Source organism: Aedes albopictus, chromosome 2 (genome assembly GCF_035046485.1).
Source record: "Aedes albopictus strain Foshan chromosome 2, AalbF5, whole genome shotgun sequence".
Classification (NCBI taxonomy): domain Eukaryota; kingdom Metazoa; phylum Arthropoda; class Insecta; order Diptera; family Culicidae; genus Aedes; species Aedes albopictus.
In genome coordinates this window covers 73,311,885-73,328,248 of record NC_085137.1, presented here as the reverse complement: position 1 = coordinate 73,328,248, position 16,364 = coordinate 73,311,885, and the positions used below count along the sequence as shown (strand labels likewise).

Below are 16,364 nucleotides of genomic sequence, written 5' to 3'. Positions count from 1 at the left end.
ATTAGAGAGGTGTTACTTAAGAAAAAAAAGTTGAAAAATACCATTTTTTTTCTAGAAAATCATCAATTTCATTCATAAAAATGGAATTTGTATGGAAGGGGGCGAAGACTGGAGCAGTGGCGAAGTCTAGTGCTTTTACCTACCTTTTAAATGGAATGACGTAGCAACATTCTCCACGCACGAAAATGTGCGTTTTTGAAAGTGGTTCCATGTCGACCTCGATGAGAAATTTAAAATACAAAAGATAAAGCGAAAAAAAAAACTATTTCGACCAAACTAGAAGCATTTACCCATAGTTTTCAAAGGCTGGCGCTAGAACAAATCGTTTTATCGCTTTTTTAAAGACCGCAAAGCGATTCGATGCATGTGGAAAAAGATATATTCTTGGCAGTTCTGGCCAACAATTGAGATTTTATCATTGATGTTATTCCTTTACATGGTCAAAGTTAATCACGCTCAGGTGATCAGTAGGTTTAACTTTTGCGTCACAAGAGTCGGATCGCTAAGCGGTCTTCGGCAAAGTTTTTCAAGACATCCGGGGCTATATGTTTACATAATCGTTTACATACTTTCAGAATAATTTTATTCTTTTATAAGGAAAATGCAAAAAAAGTTTTCCAATATAAAATCCCATACAAATTATAATCACGATGCGCAAAGTGTAGGCATAACTGATCGCTCTCAAATTTTGTACAGTCACTCAGGACCCGAAATGGAATCAAAAAACCTTGATCTGAAAAAAGACCCCTATGACATGAGATGTATAGTAGAGTGGGTCAACGTTGTATGGAGAAACTTTAAATTTGACCGCATCAACCCGGAACAAAGATCTTGTACCGACTTTTCGAACCATTTAAACAGAATACCCTCTTCGAATGAGTGTAATCAGTTGCGTACCTTTTAATTCCGCCCTATGAACATAGGGCGGAATTTAAATGTACGAAACTGATTACACTCATCCGGAACAAAGCTTTTTTGATTCCTTTTTGCGTCCAAAACAACTGTGCAAAATTTGGGAGCGATTGATTGCATCCCCGTATTCGTGTGATTGAAATTTGTATGGAAGTTAGTATGGGAAAACGTACTTTTTTACATTTTACCCATAAGTTGCGGTCTTCGGCGAAGTTTTTCGGCATATCCTAGACTATACTTTAATGTCATTAGTTAGCTCGTTTTAGACAAAAAAAAATACAATTTAGGAGAAAAATGCAAAAAAGCACGTTTTCCCATACTAAATTCCATACAAATTTCAATCGCAATGCGGAATACGGGGACGCAACCAATCTCTCCCAAATTTTGCACAGTAGCTTTGGACGCTAAAAGGAATCGAAAAAGCTTTGTTCCAAAAAATCGACTTTGTTGACCCAGTCTAATGTATAGTATGTGAGGAAGCGAGAGAAAGTTGATAGAAAAATACAGAATAGTAGGAAAGGGACAAGCCTGAAATTGAACAGTGATATTTCCCATCCCAGCTCACATTTTGTGAGAATATCATGAAAGGGACTTGATCCCAGGTGTTCGACGTAAGAGTAACGTCACAGACAAACAGCGCTAGTGTGAAACGTCAAACACGAAGAAAAACGATGCGCACGCCTCTGGTTGTGAAAGCCACAACTATGAAGATTTAAAATGATTATTAAAAGCGTGCCCGATGGTATTTTTGCAAGTGTTACGTCTGTTTGTCTGTAGTAACGTGCTTTAACCATCTACGTCATAGATATCCTCGGAGACATTTTGTACCGGGATGCAATAGTATTCCTTGTGAATTTCCCAAAGAAATACATGGAAAAACAATATAAGGAATGCCAGGAGGAGTCCAAGTAGGAGCTTCTGGAGGAATTTTAGCATTAGTAACTGGAGGAATCCTAGTCAATTTTTTAAAGGGAACAAGAATCCATGAAAAATTATTCAAGGAATCGTTAAAAAAGTATTTAAAAAAAAAATGCAGAAAGAATTCTCGGAAAAAGCAAGCGGGCATTTCTGGAAGAATCCAACCAGGAATTCCTGGATTTCCCCCATTCGAAGATTTTTTGGAAGAATTACCGGTAGAATAAGAATACCTGAACGAATCCGTTCGAAAGTCTCAGAAGGACATTTCTAAGGAATCTTAGGAGAAACCACAGAAAGAGTTTGTCTAGAGTCTGAGGATGACATCCTGTAGAAATTCAACAAAAAGGTACTGAATACGTTTCTGCGGGAACTTTTGAGTGAAACTTAGCAAATACTTCTTGAGCAGCAATAGTTGACGTATTGGAGCATTTTTAGAGGGATCCTAGCAGGGGCTAGAAGACTCCCAGTAGAATTTTTTTGAAGAATGACATAGGAAATGAATCCTTGGAAAACTGGAATTTCTTGAGGAATAATAGAGAAATCACAGGTTAATATCAAGAAGTCCTAGCTGAATCGTATCAAGAACTTCTGCAGCAATTGTAGCAGGCATTCCTAGAGGAATCGTAGCAGATAGTAAGTCCAGTAGGAATTTATGGAGGAATCATAGAAGAACCCCTGGAAAAATCTCTCGAGGAACACCTCGGACAAATCGCAAGAGGTATTTCACGAGAATTTCCATCAGGTATCCCTGGGTAAATTGCCGAATGTATTCTGGAAACATCCCAAAAGGAAATCCTAGAAACATCGTCAGATGGAAAAATAAAATTTAAAACAAAATTTAGGAACGTAACATAAAAAAGCAGTTACGATATATCGAAGTATGACTGTATTTAAAAATGAGTTCCTTTCTGTCCGTCTGTCTGATCATTATAGATCCAGAAACTGCAGGACCGATTGGCGTGAAAATTTGCATGCGGGGGTTAATTTTTGGGACGGGGAATGTTCTTAGCATGGTCTGAGACCCCTCCCGCTCTGGAAAGGGGGCTGCCATACACATGAATTTGCGGGGCACTTTTCTATGGAGCTGTATGTCAAAAACACGAAGGCAAGCAGTACGACGCGACGTTTACCGGGACAGCTAATTTAATTTTCATATAAAAGATAACGTTTTTGCCGCTATGTTTTTCTTCGAAGTTACTTCCTAAGAACAAATTCAAAGAGATGTTTTCATTTCATTTTTTAATAGCTGCAAACTGATTGACAGACTCGTTCAGTACACATTCTGCCGAGGGGTATTAACAAAAACCCTAATTAATCCACCAAACGGTGATGGCGTTTTTTTCGTGCCTTCGAAAACCCATTTCAACTCAAGCGATATGTTGATGAATATCGCACTTTCATACGTTTAACAAAAACCCAATTTCATGGCACCAGAGATTTTGGAGATATGATTTATCGTTTATCTGCCTTTAGAGGTTTGTGCCTTACATTTTTTCAAAATAAGACGCAATCTTGAAATTTCAGCTGCCATTTTGGATTTAAGTCCGCATCTTGGAAAATCAGGTCGTCATTTTTGAACTCCAGAGACTTTTTCTTCATACCAGATATACCTATATTTAATACCTAAAACTCCTTCAAACAGTAGCCATATTGGATATTGGACCTCCATCTTGGTTATTCTAGATGCTATTTTTGGACTCCGGAGATCCTATTCAAAATATACCAAAAACACCATTGAATAGCTCAGCGTACGGAATGCTCACTCATTCTCACGAAAATCGAGTAGTTAGTGTGGTTAGAGTGCGTGTGTCGCGTTTGATTTTAGTCATGTTCCAGGATCGATTCCCGTGGCGACCACAGTTTTGTTAATTTGCTTTGAAAATCTTCTCGTGAAAATTTGATGAGTGAAAATTTGGCTGAACGAAAAAGAATTATCCGGTGGTTGATGCGATTTTCAGTGATCCTTTGTCGTTACTCTCCAGGAAAGTAGTGGGAGCGAAAAGTGTTCCTCATTCAAAAAAGTGAAAATTAACTCTCCCGCTAGCGTGAGAATAGCGTATTTCGTATCACTGAAACGAAAATTACGAACCTACCTACCATCTTGAATTTTGGGACGCCTTATTAGATTTTAGTTCGCCATATTGTATATTCTGACTACCATTTTTGGTCTCCGGACATATTCTCCATACTAAATATATAGGGTATATGTACCATTCCTTGGCCTAATTTGCAAGCCGCCTTGACAATTTTGACCATAACTCATGAAACCATAGCACTAGAAATAATATGTTGACACTATTACGCACTCTAGGCAATGCATGTTTCACCAATTGGAAGCAAACTAACGTAAATATTCAAGAATTTACTTAATTACGTTGAAATGATTCAATGTGATGGTATGCAACGTTGGTCTATGGTGCACAAATTGGCCTATTAGTGGATACAACGTTGGCCTATTGCTTCCCAAGCGCTAGATTCACATATTATCTTATTTTTTAATATTTCTGCTGCAGTATTATCGCTGTTTGTTCACCAATCTTTCTTACAAATTACATTTTTGGAGCCAAATTTTCAAAAAACTAAAAATAAATCACTTAAACTAAAGTTCTTTTTTAATTTAGTAACGAAAACAACGCAACCCTATTATTGTGTTTTATTTTTACAGTCAACGCACACGAAATCTTTCTTCCTGTTCTTTCTTTCTGGTTCTTAGACCAAGCCCACTCATAGGCTCAATCAAGCGTTTTAACGTTAAGTAGAGCCCCGAACAAAGAAGCGAACCGCACCGGTCGCTGCTAAATATGGCTCGAAAGCGAAAAGTTTACGTACGGTTCGTAGCAGGGCTTAGAATATAGAGACACGCAATGTACGGTCTCTATCCGTAGGCTCGTGCACTCTCTCGCGTTTAGCTCTCTGGGTAGCGTAAAGAGGAGACGAAAGAACATGAGTATGGATTTGTTGCCAGGTATATAGTTTCTAGAGAATGATTTTCTTGTTTTGTATAGGTAGGAATTTATTTTAGTTTGCATCAAATATTTGAAATTTTCAACCAATTAATATCATAGATCGTTACACGAATAACACAACAAATTGTCTGACATAGAATTGTAATAGAGTGACAATACAAACACAGAAAAATAATAGGTTTAAATTGACAAGCTTTGCTTAAGTATGTTATGAATAAAGTTTTCGCTTCTTCGCCAATTTTAGGATTATGCATATCGAAAATGTATTGATTTTCTTTTAAAAATAGTTACGATTGCTCATAATCGCACCTTTAGTTTTTGATTCGGCCGATCGTTTCGAAACTAATATTTGAAGAAATGTATAGTGATTCAGTGAGTTTTGCTGTTTTAACACGTGTAGCCGGGTTTTCTACGCAGCAAGTAAAGCTTAGTTTCGCACATTTAGAAAAATGTCCAAATAAATAACTCGCGAAGTTCGTTCCGACAAGTTTCAAAATTATCGTCATCCGACGCAGATTCCGGTGAGAAGATGTGCGTATTTTCTAACCCGAAAAGAAACTATTTGATGGTAATAAGGCTGATACAAATTTAATTTTAACTTTTTGTCTCCCCTCCCTTCAAAAATTTTTGGCTCGATTTTGCATTTTGAGGGGGCAGACAAAAAATATTTTGCAAAATATCGGGTTTTGCTAAAAATTCTTTAACAAATCCGATCAGTTTTTAATATTTTTCAGATTAAATGCTTTATTATTTTTATCCCCCCCCCCTCGACCAGCCAAAGAGTGGTGGGACAAAAAGTGAAATAAATATTTGTAACGGCCTAAGTGACCACAAGGTTTTCTTTCTTCACCTTCCGGGCTGAGATCCTCCGCTTTGAAAGAGCTGTGCCTCGCGTTTCGTTTTGTCGTGTATATTTCAAAAAGGCAAAAGAGTTTTGGTTTAATTTCTGTTTTTGAAAATGGTGGTCATCAGTGGGTGGTTTATTATATATAAATTTAAAAATATAAATTAAATAAACTAGACATTAGAAAGAAAGTGTGCGAAATGGGTAACTTCACCGTCCACGCATCCTTCCTCCCCTGTAAATTCGAGAAGTACCTTGCCGAAATAAAATATTCTGTACTCCAAGTATTTCGAAGAATCATCTTTGCGCGTAAATACAACGCAGTAGACCAGGCTGCTTTGATGCATGTGTCATATCTCTGATATGCTGCAAGCATCAGTATTTACAAGAAAAGTAACACGATTGCTTTCCAGGGTGATTCCGCGTATGTATGAGATTAGATAAGAGTAGTTACAATTTTTCAAAGATGCTTTGACTGTACCTAACTCAACTCAGATATCATAGCAGCATTACAGTTATTTATTTTTGTAAAAACTATATCATACCGATAAAAATCTTAAAAAATGTAGTCGAGATACCAAGTTTCACCAATTAAAATAGGCGGTGTGCAGGACTGTCATATTGTAGGTTCGTTATAGAAAAAGCAAGGCGTTGGATGTTAAAATACAACAATTGTTGTATGAAGTGCCAAAAAGGAGAGTGGGCTCATTATGTACTTTAACAAATACGCAGTCTACTTCAAGCGCATAGAATCTGCTTCCAACAAAATATTTATATACCAGCATCCAAAAGATCGCAATATAGGTAACCTGGGGTAATACGCACCCCCGGGGCAAAACGCCCTCACGCTATTTCATTATATATGAGATGTTCCATTCGATACAAGCAAACTAGACGTAAAACTGAGCCGGGCAAGCCCAAGAATGCAAAGAATATTCGAATGAAAAGCGTGGAAAACGATGATTTTCCACATTTGGAAAGATTGTCTAATTTGAAGCGCACACAATTTAAGCAAATGCGCGCTGATTATATGGAATCAACATATTAACTACCATCCGCCTCCTACTCCTTCCATTTGCTGCCATAAATAGTAAGATGGAGCCGCCTGGTATTTCATTAGAATTCAAAGCGGAAAATGCCAGAGGTCGTATTGCCCCACCTCACGGTGCGTTTTGCCCCCAACAGTTTTTCAGCACCCAAAACGTAACACTTTTTAAAATTGTTAATTTGATTCGGTAAAATTGATATCACATCGACCAAAAGTTGGCGTCTCTTAGTCAAATAGGTAAACTAACTTTCAAATCGCAAGACACCCATAAAATCATCTTAATCTTAGCTATAGCGCCACGTTTGCTTAGGGGGTGCATATTACCCCACCTTCCCCATTAAGATTTGCGAGTGATGCTTTGTAACTAAAAGGTTGTGACTGAGTATAGAATTAGCTGATGTTAAAATGCACGTTAATGAAAAAAGGTTGCGCAAACTTATCGCAGACTGTTAGAAGACAGCTTCTACTATGACCAGGATTCAAGAATCTTGACCTTCGCGAAGTTGTTAAGGAGACAACTACGTTAAAAATGTGTTGGAAATGCAAGGGATGTAATTATTCAATAAACCTAATTATTAAAAAAAGATGCTCATAATCTCAAATTCAGATAAATTTCTTGCGAGAAAGGCAACATGAATATTGAAGAGATGGATATTATTTTAGATGAAAATTCAACCTACAAGTCATACGGTAAGCAAAAAACATATAATTTAAAAAAAGATTACTTGAATTCCGGGATTAAATACAATCAAACATTATTGAGAAAATGATATCTTTAAACGCACCAAAACTGGTACAAATCTCCAAGGGAATTATTGATTTGAGTTAAATTTTTACTAACTGTTGCTGTCAGTCTTATCCAAAACCCCTTCTTTCAAAATATGAGCACAGATTATTATACTGAATAATATTCGCAATAACACCATAGAAATACACAAAATGCGATGATTTACAGAAGTGCAAAAAACCGATAGTACGGATAGAATAGAGACCACCGGTACGCAAAGGCGACCGATCATTATTTTACTCACATGGAAACGAACGACCGGTGCGAAAATGGGTGGATAACGAAATTAAAAATCGTTAACGACGTGCTGTTGCGTGTGTAGTATGAAGCCCACGAGTGGGCTTGGTCTTACGTAAGCAATGTAGTTGACGTCACTTTATCGGTGTTTTTGACGTCACTTTACTGATGGGCCAAGATTTGGGTACATAGTGAAAAAAATGTCCTCAACATTCGGCCCACATTTAATTTGTAAAATAATTATTATTTGTTAAAAACAAATATACAAGTTCAAAATAGCGTCTTTGACCGTTGCATCAAATGTTCAGTTATTGAAAAGTCAATTCGAAATGTTCCAGAATCATGCCATTTATAATTAAGTGTAAGACTACCCACTATCCGAAGAATCATGGCCTCTACAAAAGCTAAACAAAGTGACATTTTCATTCAATTTTAATGCTCCAAAGTGCTAAAATTGAAACGAAATGGTACAGTTGTTTGGCGCATAGCTTTTCCGATATCCAATTATGCGTGTTTGTTTGAGTTTTTGGTTTACGTTAAGATAGGCCGAACGAGGGGACCATGCCAACGAAGCATCCCGATACCCTATCCATATTGCATGGTTTAGAGCCTAAAACTCCATTAAATTACCGCCACTTGAATTTGGAGCACCCATCTTGGATTTTAGACCGCCATCTTGTATATTTTGGTCGCCAGTTTTGGACTCCAGATTTCTTCCCCATACCAAATATACCCATATTGCATAGTTTTAGATCCTAAAACTCTACCAGACAGCAATTCTCTTGAATTTGGAACCGCCATCTCGGATTTTAGACCGCCATCTTGTATATTTTGGTCGTTATTTTTAGACTCCGCACAAAATTCGTCAACCATGCTAAAGGTTTCAAAAATCTCCGCAGTTTGATGTGTCACATGATGGGGCTTTGTTCAATTTTATATGGCCAGTTCTACCGGTGCTAGTCCGGAAAACTGAAATGACCATAACTCCGGAACGCCATGACCGATCCGGACCATTCTTATTAACATACAATATGGTAAAATTTTGGTTCGATTCGAGCTATAATCCGTAAAATCGTCCAATGGAAAGCGCCTTAAAAGTGAGTGATTTTTTGCGCACATACAGTGTATCAAACAATTGTCCGTACAGCAATTTTTTAGTCAAAATAATTTTTCATTCAAATGATCATAACTTTTTTATACACCAATCAAATACGCTAAATTTTGTGAGATTTGAGATCATAGCATGCTCATGTAAAATGTAGTGTACGTGCCTCAATGAGACGTCTCGTGAGACTCGTCTCATTGAGATGTCTGTCAGTCAAAATCAAATTGCATCGAAGTTGTTTTAAAGGCCTAGATTAGATCGTGTGAACCTGATCCACCCCAGATTTATGGCAGGAATATAGAGATTGATAATCATCCGGGAATTCAACCCACTTATCCACGGGCGGTAATGCCAGTGGTTCGAATGTTAACGTTTCTTGAAGGAAAATCAAGGCGATTCGGTTAACCTTCCTTCGCCACCCGTTCGGTGGTGCCTAACGTTGCATTCCACGTCTAAATCGCAACCGCTCGCTTCTGCCCACCACCGCCATTACCGGTCGCCGATTAGTGGGGAAACTGGGCTCTGGGGATCAAATGAAAATTGGTTTTGATTGTATCGATGAAAATGGCAAAATCCCTGACCACAGTCCACATCATATCTCAAGCTACACGTCAACGAGCCTGTGTGGGCCATTTCACCCTAACAATTTAAATACAACTCCTTACCATAATAAACCTACACGCGGGATGTGGTGACTACTTTATTAGTCACAGAAGACACCTCAAAACTATTCCAGTTTCTAGTCGCTCTTCTTTTCAAATCGATGATGGTATTTGCAGGTTAAAAAATTAGGAACCATTGTTGAAACTTCCACTACCACGAATTATAATCAATTTTAAAGATTAACTTTGGTGCCATTTCCCGACAATTCAAGCTACGCTTCATTCTTGTCCGCTGGTCAAACAGAATACGCTCAGAAAATCAGCACACGAGTCGACCGAACGAGTACCAACAGCACTCTTACGCAGTCACCCGGAACAATATGGACATATGGAGTTGGGAAGAAACTCCTGCCAGAATTATTCCCCTTACCAGCTTCCCCGTCGTAAAACAACCTCCTACTGTATCATATCTGCCTCAGCATACTTATGACCCAAAGCTTCTCCGCTCTCGAATAAAGTCAATCTAATCCCAGCTGGACATCATCTGGAAAATGTCATTTTAGTGAAGGATTCGAGAGTAAATTAAACTGGTACTTTACCGGATAATAACAAGCTGTACGTGCTCTTGGTTGAGCTTGTCTCATTGAGATGTCTCATTGACAATGTGATGCGCCGTAACATCGCGAGTCTCAGGCTGTGACCATAGTGGGTAAGGTGAGATGCGATCGGATGCGATAAGTTATGAGATGAGAAGAGGGATGTTTGATAGGCCATAGTGCATGAGGTTTTCAATGAGGGTGCGCATGTTGTTTTCACATCCTTTTTCGCCTATTTCGTGCGCATCAACGACTCGCGTGATTTGATCGATGAAGTCGCTTGTATGTTGAAGTGCTTCTTTGGATGTGGGTAGTGAAATGATCGTTTCATCTATAAGAGGGGAAAGATAAAATGTACCCGCTTTTTGTTTTGCGCGGGTCGTTTTTTTTTGCTATAACTTAGTCAGTTTTGATCCTGTTGCAATAGCGAAAACCGACCAGTTCAAAAAAAACCTGGTGTAACTGTACAAGATTGAGATTATTGAATTAATTATTTGAGAAAAGAATGTATAACATGTAATCATATCCGCGTGAGCGATGTGTTTATGTATAAGCCCAGTTTCGTGTTTGAAAGAAATCGCTCAAGAAACTTCTTGAGCGATTGCTGGCAGGAACTTTCTACGGTGACTGCCAATTAAACTGTTATTTCTTCGCAACTGCGTACTGTGATCGAAGAAAAAACGCTTTCTTGAGCGATTCAGGCAAGGAATTTTCCATGCATCAAGATAGGCTTAGAAATTCCTTCTGATCTGCAAACAGCCCTATATACATATTTTTACTTTCCGAACTGGGCTATCTGAGTGTTGATTTCAATTTAAATCAATATGAGACGGTTTCGGCATTAAAACATTACTTGATTAGCACAACCTCGGCAAAAAAAAAACAAAAATTCGGCAAGTATGTATTATTTCAAATTTTCAGCGATATCTACGAGAAAAGATGTCTCTAATAAGTACACAATATTCATCATAAGGACTGTATCATTAATTATGAGTACATCTTTGAGGCCCTGTATTAAAAAGACTAAGTCTTATTTTGACAACTGCTGTGTGTTAATGTGTTGCTAGCGTTGCAAACAAAGTTAAAGTTTTTCCTCAAGTGGAGCAACGCGAGTGTTTACGGTTGAGAAGCGAAAATCGATTGTGACCAGGTACTGCTATGAAAAATGATTATCGCTAAGAAAATTAGCAAAAGTTGGAGGTGTTATCGTTTTTTCTGTCCAAAATGCTGTCAAACGATTCGGTATGCATAACACACTGATAAACTCACCCGGACGTGACAGAAAACCAGGTGCGTTCAAGTTAAATTTGGACAGCAAAATTTGCAAAATCTTCAAAAGAAAAAAGGAGGTATTCATCATAGATTGCGCAAAAAAGTGTGGAACGACTATTGGTATGGTTCAGCGCGCCAAGGAGCGTAATTCCCTAAAGACTTCCCGAAAACAGAAATGTCCAAAAAACAGTCAAATTCTGGCGAATTATGTGAAAACTCGGGCTCGGAAACTGTACGACGATGTTTTGAGCAAAAATTACATGTGCATAATCAAGGATGATGAAACGTATGTCATATTGGACAACAAGGCACTTTCAGGGGCACAGTTTTTCACTGTGAAGCGTGGCACTGATGTTCCGAATTCGGAGAAATCGAAGAAAAACTGGGCCAACCCAAGCAAAACCATCGACGGAACGGTTGTCCAAAACCTTATGTTGACGGCGTAGGTCTCTGACCCACTTGCGCTCAACGAGTGAGAAGAGAATCTCATTTCCGCACCGCGACTTACGCGTGACCGGTCAATAGAGTTTGGATATGTTGTTGATCGGGGTATTGTATTCATTCAATAGAAAAGCTTCGACGCAATCCAATGTCGAATTAGAAGTAAAGTAATAAGTCATTTACGAGTATTTAATTGGATTTAGTGTTTAGAGAGTGCCTTTAATTTGCAATACCGTAAGTTATAATAATAAAACAATCTTTGATAGTGGAATTGTCATCAAAACCTTTCTATCTAGGTTGCCGTAGACGATTGTCGGAAAGTGAGAGTAGGTCGAGGTTTGGTTTGTTTGAAACAGGGTGGACCAGGTGTAGCAAACTGTAAGTAGAAACTAATAGAGATTGATAAAAGGAAATAATTGAGAAATCATAATACATTTTCTAGAGTCAGAGCTAGTGCAGAGTTAATTGATCAAATATTGTCGTGCGAGTTAGGAAAAACTATTTCTTATGAGTGAATTGTATAATAATTGAATTACCAACTGTTTACTGAAGTCAAAATTATATTTCTAGTTTGAGCTGCACGTAAAATGTCTGCTACAAAAAAAAATAGTTATTTTCTATTCCGAACCTTATGAAGAACACCAAGAAGAAGGTGCGAGAGCTGGCAAGATCCACGAAAAATTAAATATAAAACGATACCATGGGCTTTTCTGATGGTCAATAAACAATGTAATTGAATTTAATTTACAAAACAAATAAAACATTTTCAGATACAGCAATTTTAAGGCGTACTCATAATCAACGATACAGTCCTTATATTAGGTAAAAGAGTATCAATCGAAATTGATGTCACACTATTTTTGTTAAGGGATCTGGTTTTGCCTGACAAAGAAAAAAGCAGAACGTTTCAATCATAATCCTTTTAGCAATTAAGTTGAATACCATAAAACCATAAACTTTCTAACTTGCACATGAATAACATGCACTGGACAAACGACCATATCAACATTGATCACTTGATTCAAATCCCGAACAGAGAAAATAAAATGTTTTCTTATACATATATAATAACAAAATTATGCTGTAAAAAACTTACACGATTTGATGGAATACTATTTTATATGCAATGAAATATGTTATTTTACATAGTGATCGATAGACAATATGATAAACTTTTATTACGTCCGGTCCATCAAAATGCATGTCATGTGAAAAGGCATTGAGTTATGTTTAAAAACAACATATTAACGCATTTTATATTACCTACTAGCATTCCCAACACATTAAATTCGCATTGCTTTACATACACAACGAGCGCAATCATAAAATCCATACCCGACAAGCATTCTCTTGCGTTCTCTTGTGATCACATGCGTCGAAGCAGCTCCATCGCATCTCCGCACTCATCGCAACTCATCTACTATGTTCGGTTCATGCGTTCTGCATATAGTTTCCACAGAGTGTGCTTCGACGCTTATCCGATCTCTTATCTCTTTGCATCGCACCTCAGCTACTATGTGCTCAACGTCAAGCTCAAGGAATTTTCATATGCTCACAGCCAACTTTTCTCAATCTCGTTTTGAGATTTGTGCGTACAGATACTCTGGTTACGGCTGATACCTAAGGCTTCCATATGCAGCTGCTTTTGAGGTTTGATATTCACTACAAAAAATATGAAAAATGTGCATATGTATGTAGTTGACGGTTTTTAAAAATTTATCATATTTTGCACATATAATCTGCCAAACATTTTCCGCCAATAAAAGTGCATTAACTGAACGAAAAATACATAGGACCTACTCTTCATATGTAGTTTAGTAGGTCCTGTATAAAAATATTACATTAAGAGAGTTTCAAAACGTTGAAAGCACTTTTATTGATCAAAATATGAAAAATTTCCAAATGACACTCTGAACATATACATATTTTTCATATTTTTTGTAGTGAATATCAAACCTCAAAAGCAGCTGCATATGGAAGCCTTAGGTATCAGCTGTAACACAAAAAAAAATTGAAAAAGTTACATGGAGTACATACTGAGATAATGTTTTAAAAATGTGTTCAAAAATCTTATAAGTTTTTCAAAAAGTTCTATAACTTTCAGAAAACTTATTCGATATCGCTCAAAATTTTACCAATGGAGCTTTGATATATGATTCATGATTGGTCAAAATTTCAGCGTATTTGATTGATGTATAAAAAAGTTATGATCATTTGAATGAAAAAATATTTTGACCAAAAAATTGATGTATGGACAATAGGACAGATCGGTGAAGTACTAGATTTGTAGTAATGAGCTAAATTTTAGTATGGTGAGAAGGTCAATTCTCCGTTTCTGCAATGAAATGGTGCAAAAAGCGTGGGTATTATGATTCCTTGCCTAATTTGATGCTGTTTGAGTAAAACTTTGGGCAACAGTGTTGTTGTTTTCTCCATTTCTCGCAACATAAACAATATAGTTATCGAAAGTTTTGCTCAAACAGCATCAAATTAGGCAAGGAATCATGATACCCACGCTTTTTGCACCATTGCATTGCATAACCGGAGAATTGACCTTCTCACCATACTAAAATTCAGCTCATTACTACAAATCTAGTACTACACCGAACGTGCTCCATTGTTTGATACACTGTACATACATACACACATACAGACATCATCTCGAACTGGGTTGATTGGTACATGCGACTCGACTCTCCTAGTCTTCTATCGAAAATTTGTTTATTGAGTCTTTCTTTGGTGTACGAGAAATGCAAAAAGGTATTATCCAAAATTAAAAATAAAATCTGTCCAGTTTTACTTGAAGAAACAAAAATATGCTGCGTCACAAAACCCAAATGTATCGAAAATAATCCCACCTGCAAACTGGCACCCCTGCCTCTAGCTCAAGGTCTTTTTGCTTTTCACACAATCGTTCTGCAGATGATGATTGTGTCGTTCGTCATCATCGCCCCCTATTCTCCTCCACTTCATCCCCCTCATTCAAAATAAGATTCGTGTTGTCGTCGTCGTAGTCGACATCCCATCATTCTCCCTGTTTCTTTTTTTAATTACACTCCCCTGGAATATCCCGCATGACCAACCATCAAGACCACTATGTAGTTAATGCTACATACAGTGTAACTACTCTGGTCAAAGGATGCTGTTTTTATCAGCGTTTCCTTTGATTATCGGGAACAGAGTAGGCGTACTACTGCTCAGTCACAACTCATAGCCTTCTTGAAAATCCAATTCAATGTAGAACAGAACCATTTGAAATGAATATTTAAAACGATACTCACTTTATTCGGGAGTTCATGGCACTTCCTTTCGAGAAAAACTTCTCCCGCTGTCTGCGCTGCTATTGGCAATATTTTTTTCCTTGGGCAAGGATGAAAAAAATGGGGCGTAGACCACTACGCCTCCTTCGAAATCAAAATGATTCTTTTTTTTTTTTACAGCCAACTAAACACACTTTTCTCTTCGCTTGCACTTTTTTGGAGACTAATTTGCACTAAATGCACCTTTATTTTTCTGGTTATTCACGCAAGAGCCCCTCCTCTATTTGACATTTTTTTCTTGCTTCACTCACAAAATTTGCTTGGAATGGGTTGGATCACTATTCTTTTTTCTTTCATAAATTTTCTTCCGGATTTTCACAATGGAATTCCATGATTCTTTCAAAAAGCCCGCGACTCGTACAACAATATTCCCATTGTCGTTGGTTGAACAATCACACTAGAGAACTTCCATCTTTTTTTTTCTCCCGATTCGATTCCAAAACGCGAAAATATTAGCACGGCCCCGTCGAAGTAGGCAGGGAACAGAGCAGTAGCAGCCAGTGCGAAAATTTTCTACACACACTACTTGCTCGCAGTAGGCCCCGATTTTTACTACTCCCGCACAGCGTTGCCAACCTTCCAGATTTATCTGGATTTATCCAGATTTTTGAGGTTTCATTTTGCAAAAATCTGGAAGATCCAGACATTTGTTTTCGGGATTTGTAAGGTTTTCTCGGAATTTGTAAGGTTTTTCCCGGAATTTGTAGGGTTTTTTTTACACGATCCAGACTTTTCCAGACAAAACTTTCTAAATCATCCAGATTTCTCAAAAATTGACCTGGCGACCCTGGCAGTCAGCACTCTGTCTCCTGGTCGACCGTCGTCCGTCGCCTACTTACTACACAAAAACGACCTGCGTTCCGTCGCGTCGCGAATCGAAGTACTGAATGAGTGAGTGGAAGATCGACGACGACGACAACGAGTACTACGACGATGATGTTGTTAGTAGTGGAACGAAATGAAAGGAGCAAAACAACAACAACAGTGCTCAGCGCGAGATGATTACTGCGCGAGCTGCGACTGCGAGATGAGCGAAACGAGAAACTGAGGGGTTATTCTAAAACAACGTCAATATTTTTGAGATTTACGAATTTTAAATCTTCACGAAAAGCGATGAAGGGTGAAAACAGTTGAGACTTTTCAAGCATTACATTTGAAAAAAAAAATGCATTCTTTTTATAACATAGCAACTTTACGAGCAACTCGTTGATTAACAAAATTACATTGAAATTATCATTTTCGTAGAAGTGAACATATTTTATGAACGACTCTCTGGTACAGGACAGTCAGCACAAAACCGAACGGAGGATAGTTTG

The 16,364-nt window shown here is 37.7% G+C and overlaps 1 protein-coding gene across 6 annotated transcripts in view; it reads right to left on the bottom strand.

Annotated features, from left to right (window-relative positions):
- LOC109427595 (DENN domain-containing protein 1A) overlaps positions 1-15,609 on the bottom strand; it is an 80,313-nt gene extending 64,704 nt beyond the window's left edge. For all 6 annotated transcript variants that reach the window (XM_062849915.1, XM_062849919.1, XM_062849916.1 and 3 more), the window contains exon 1: positions 15,010-15,609. In XM_062849915.1, the coding sequence (XP_062705899.1) occupies positions 15,010-15,026 (17 nt within the window). In that variant the 5' untranslated portion in view covers positions 15,027-15,609. The remainder of the gene's footprint in view (positions 1-15,009) is intronic.
- Positions 15,610-16,364: the final 755 nt, after the last annotated feature.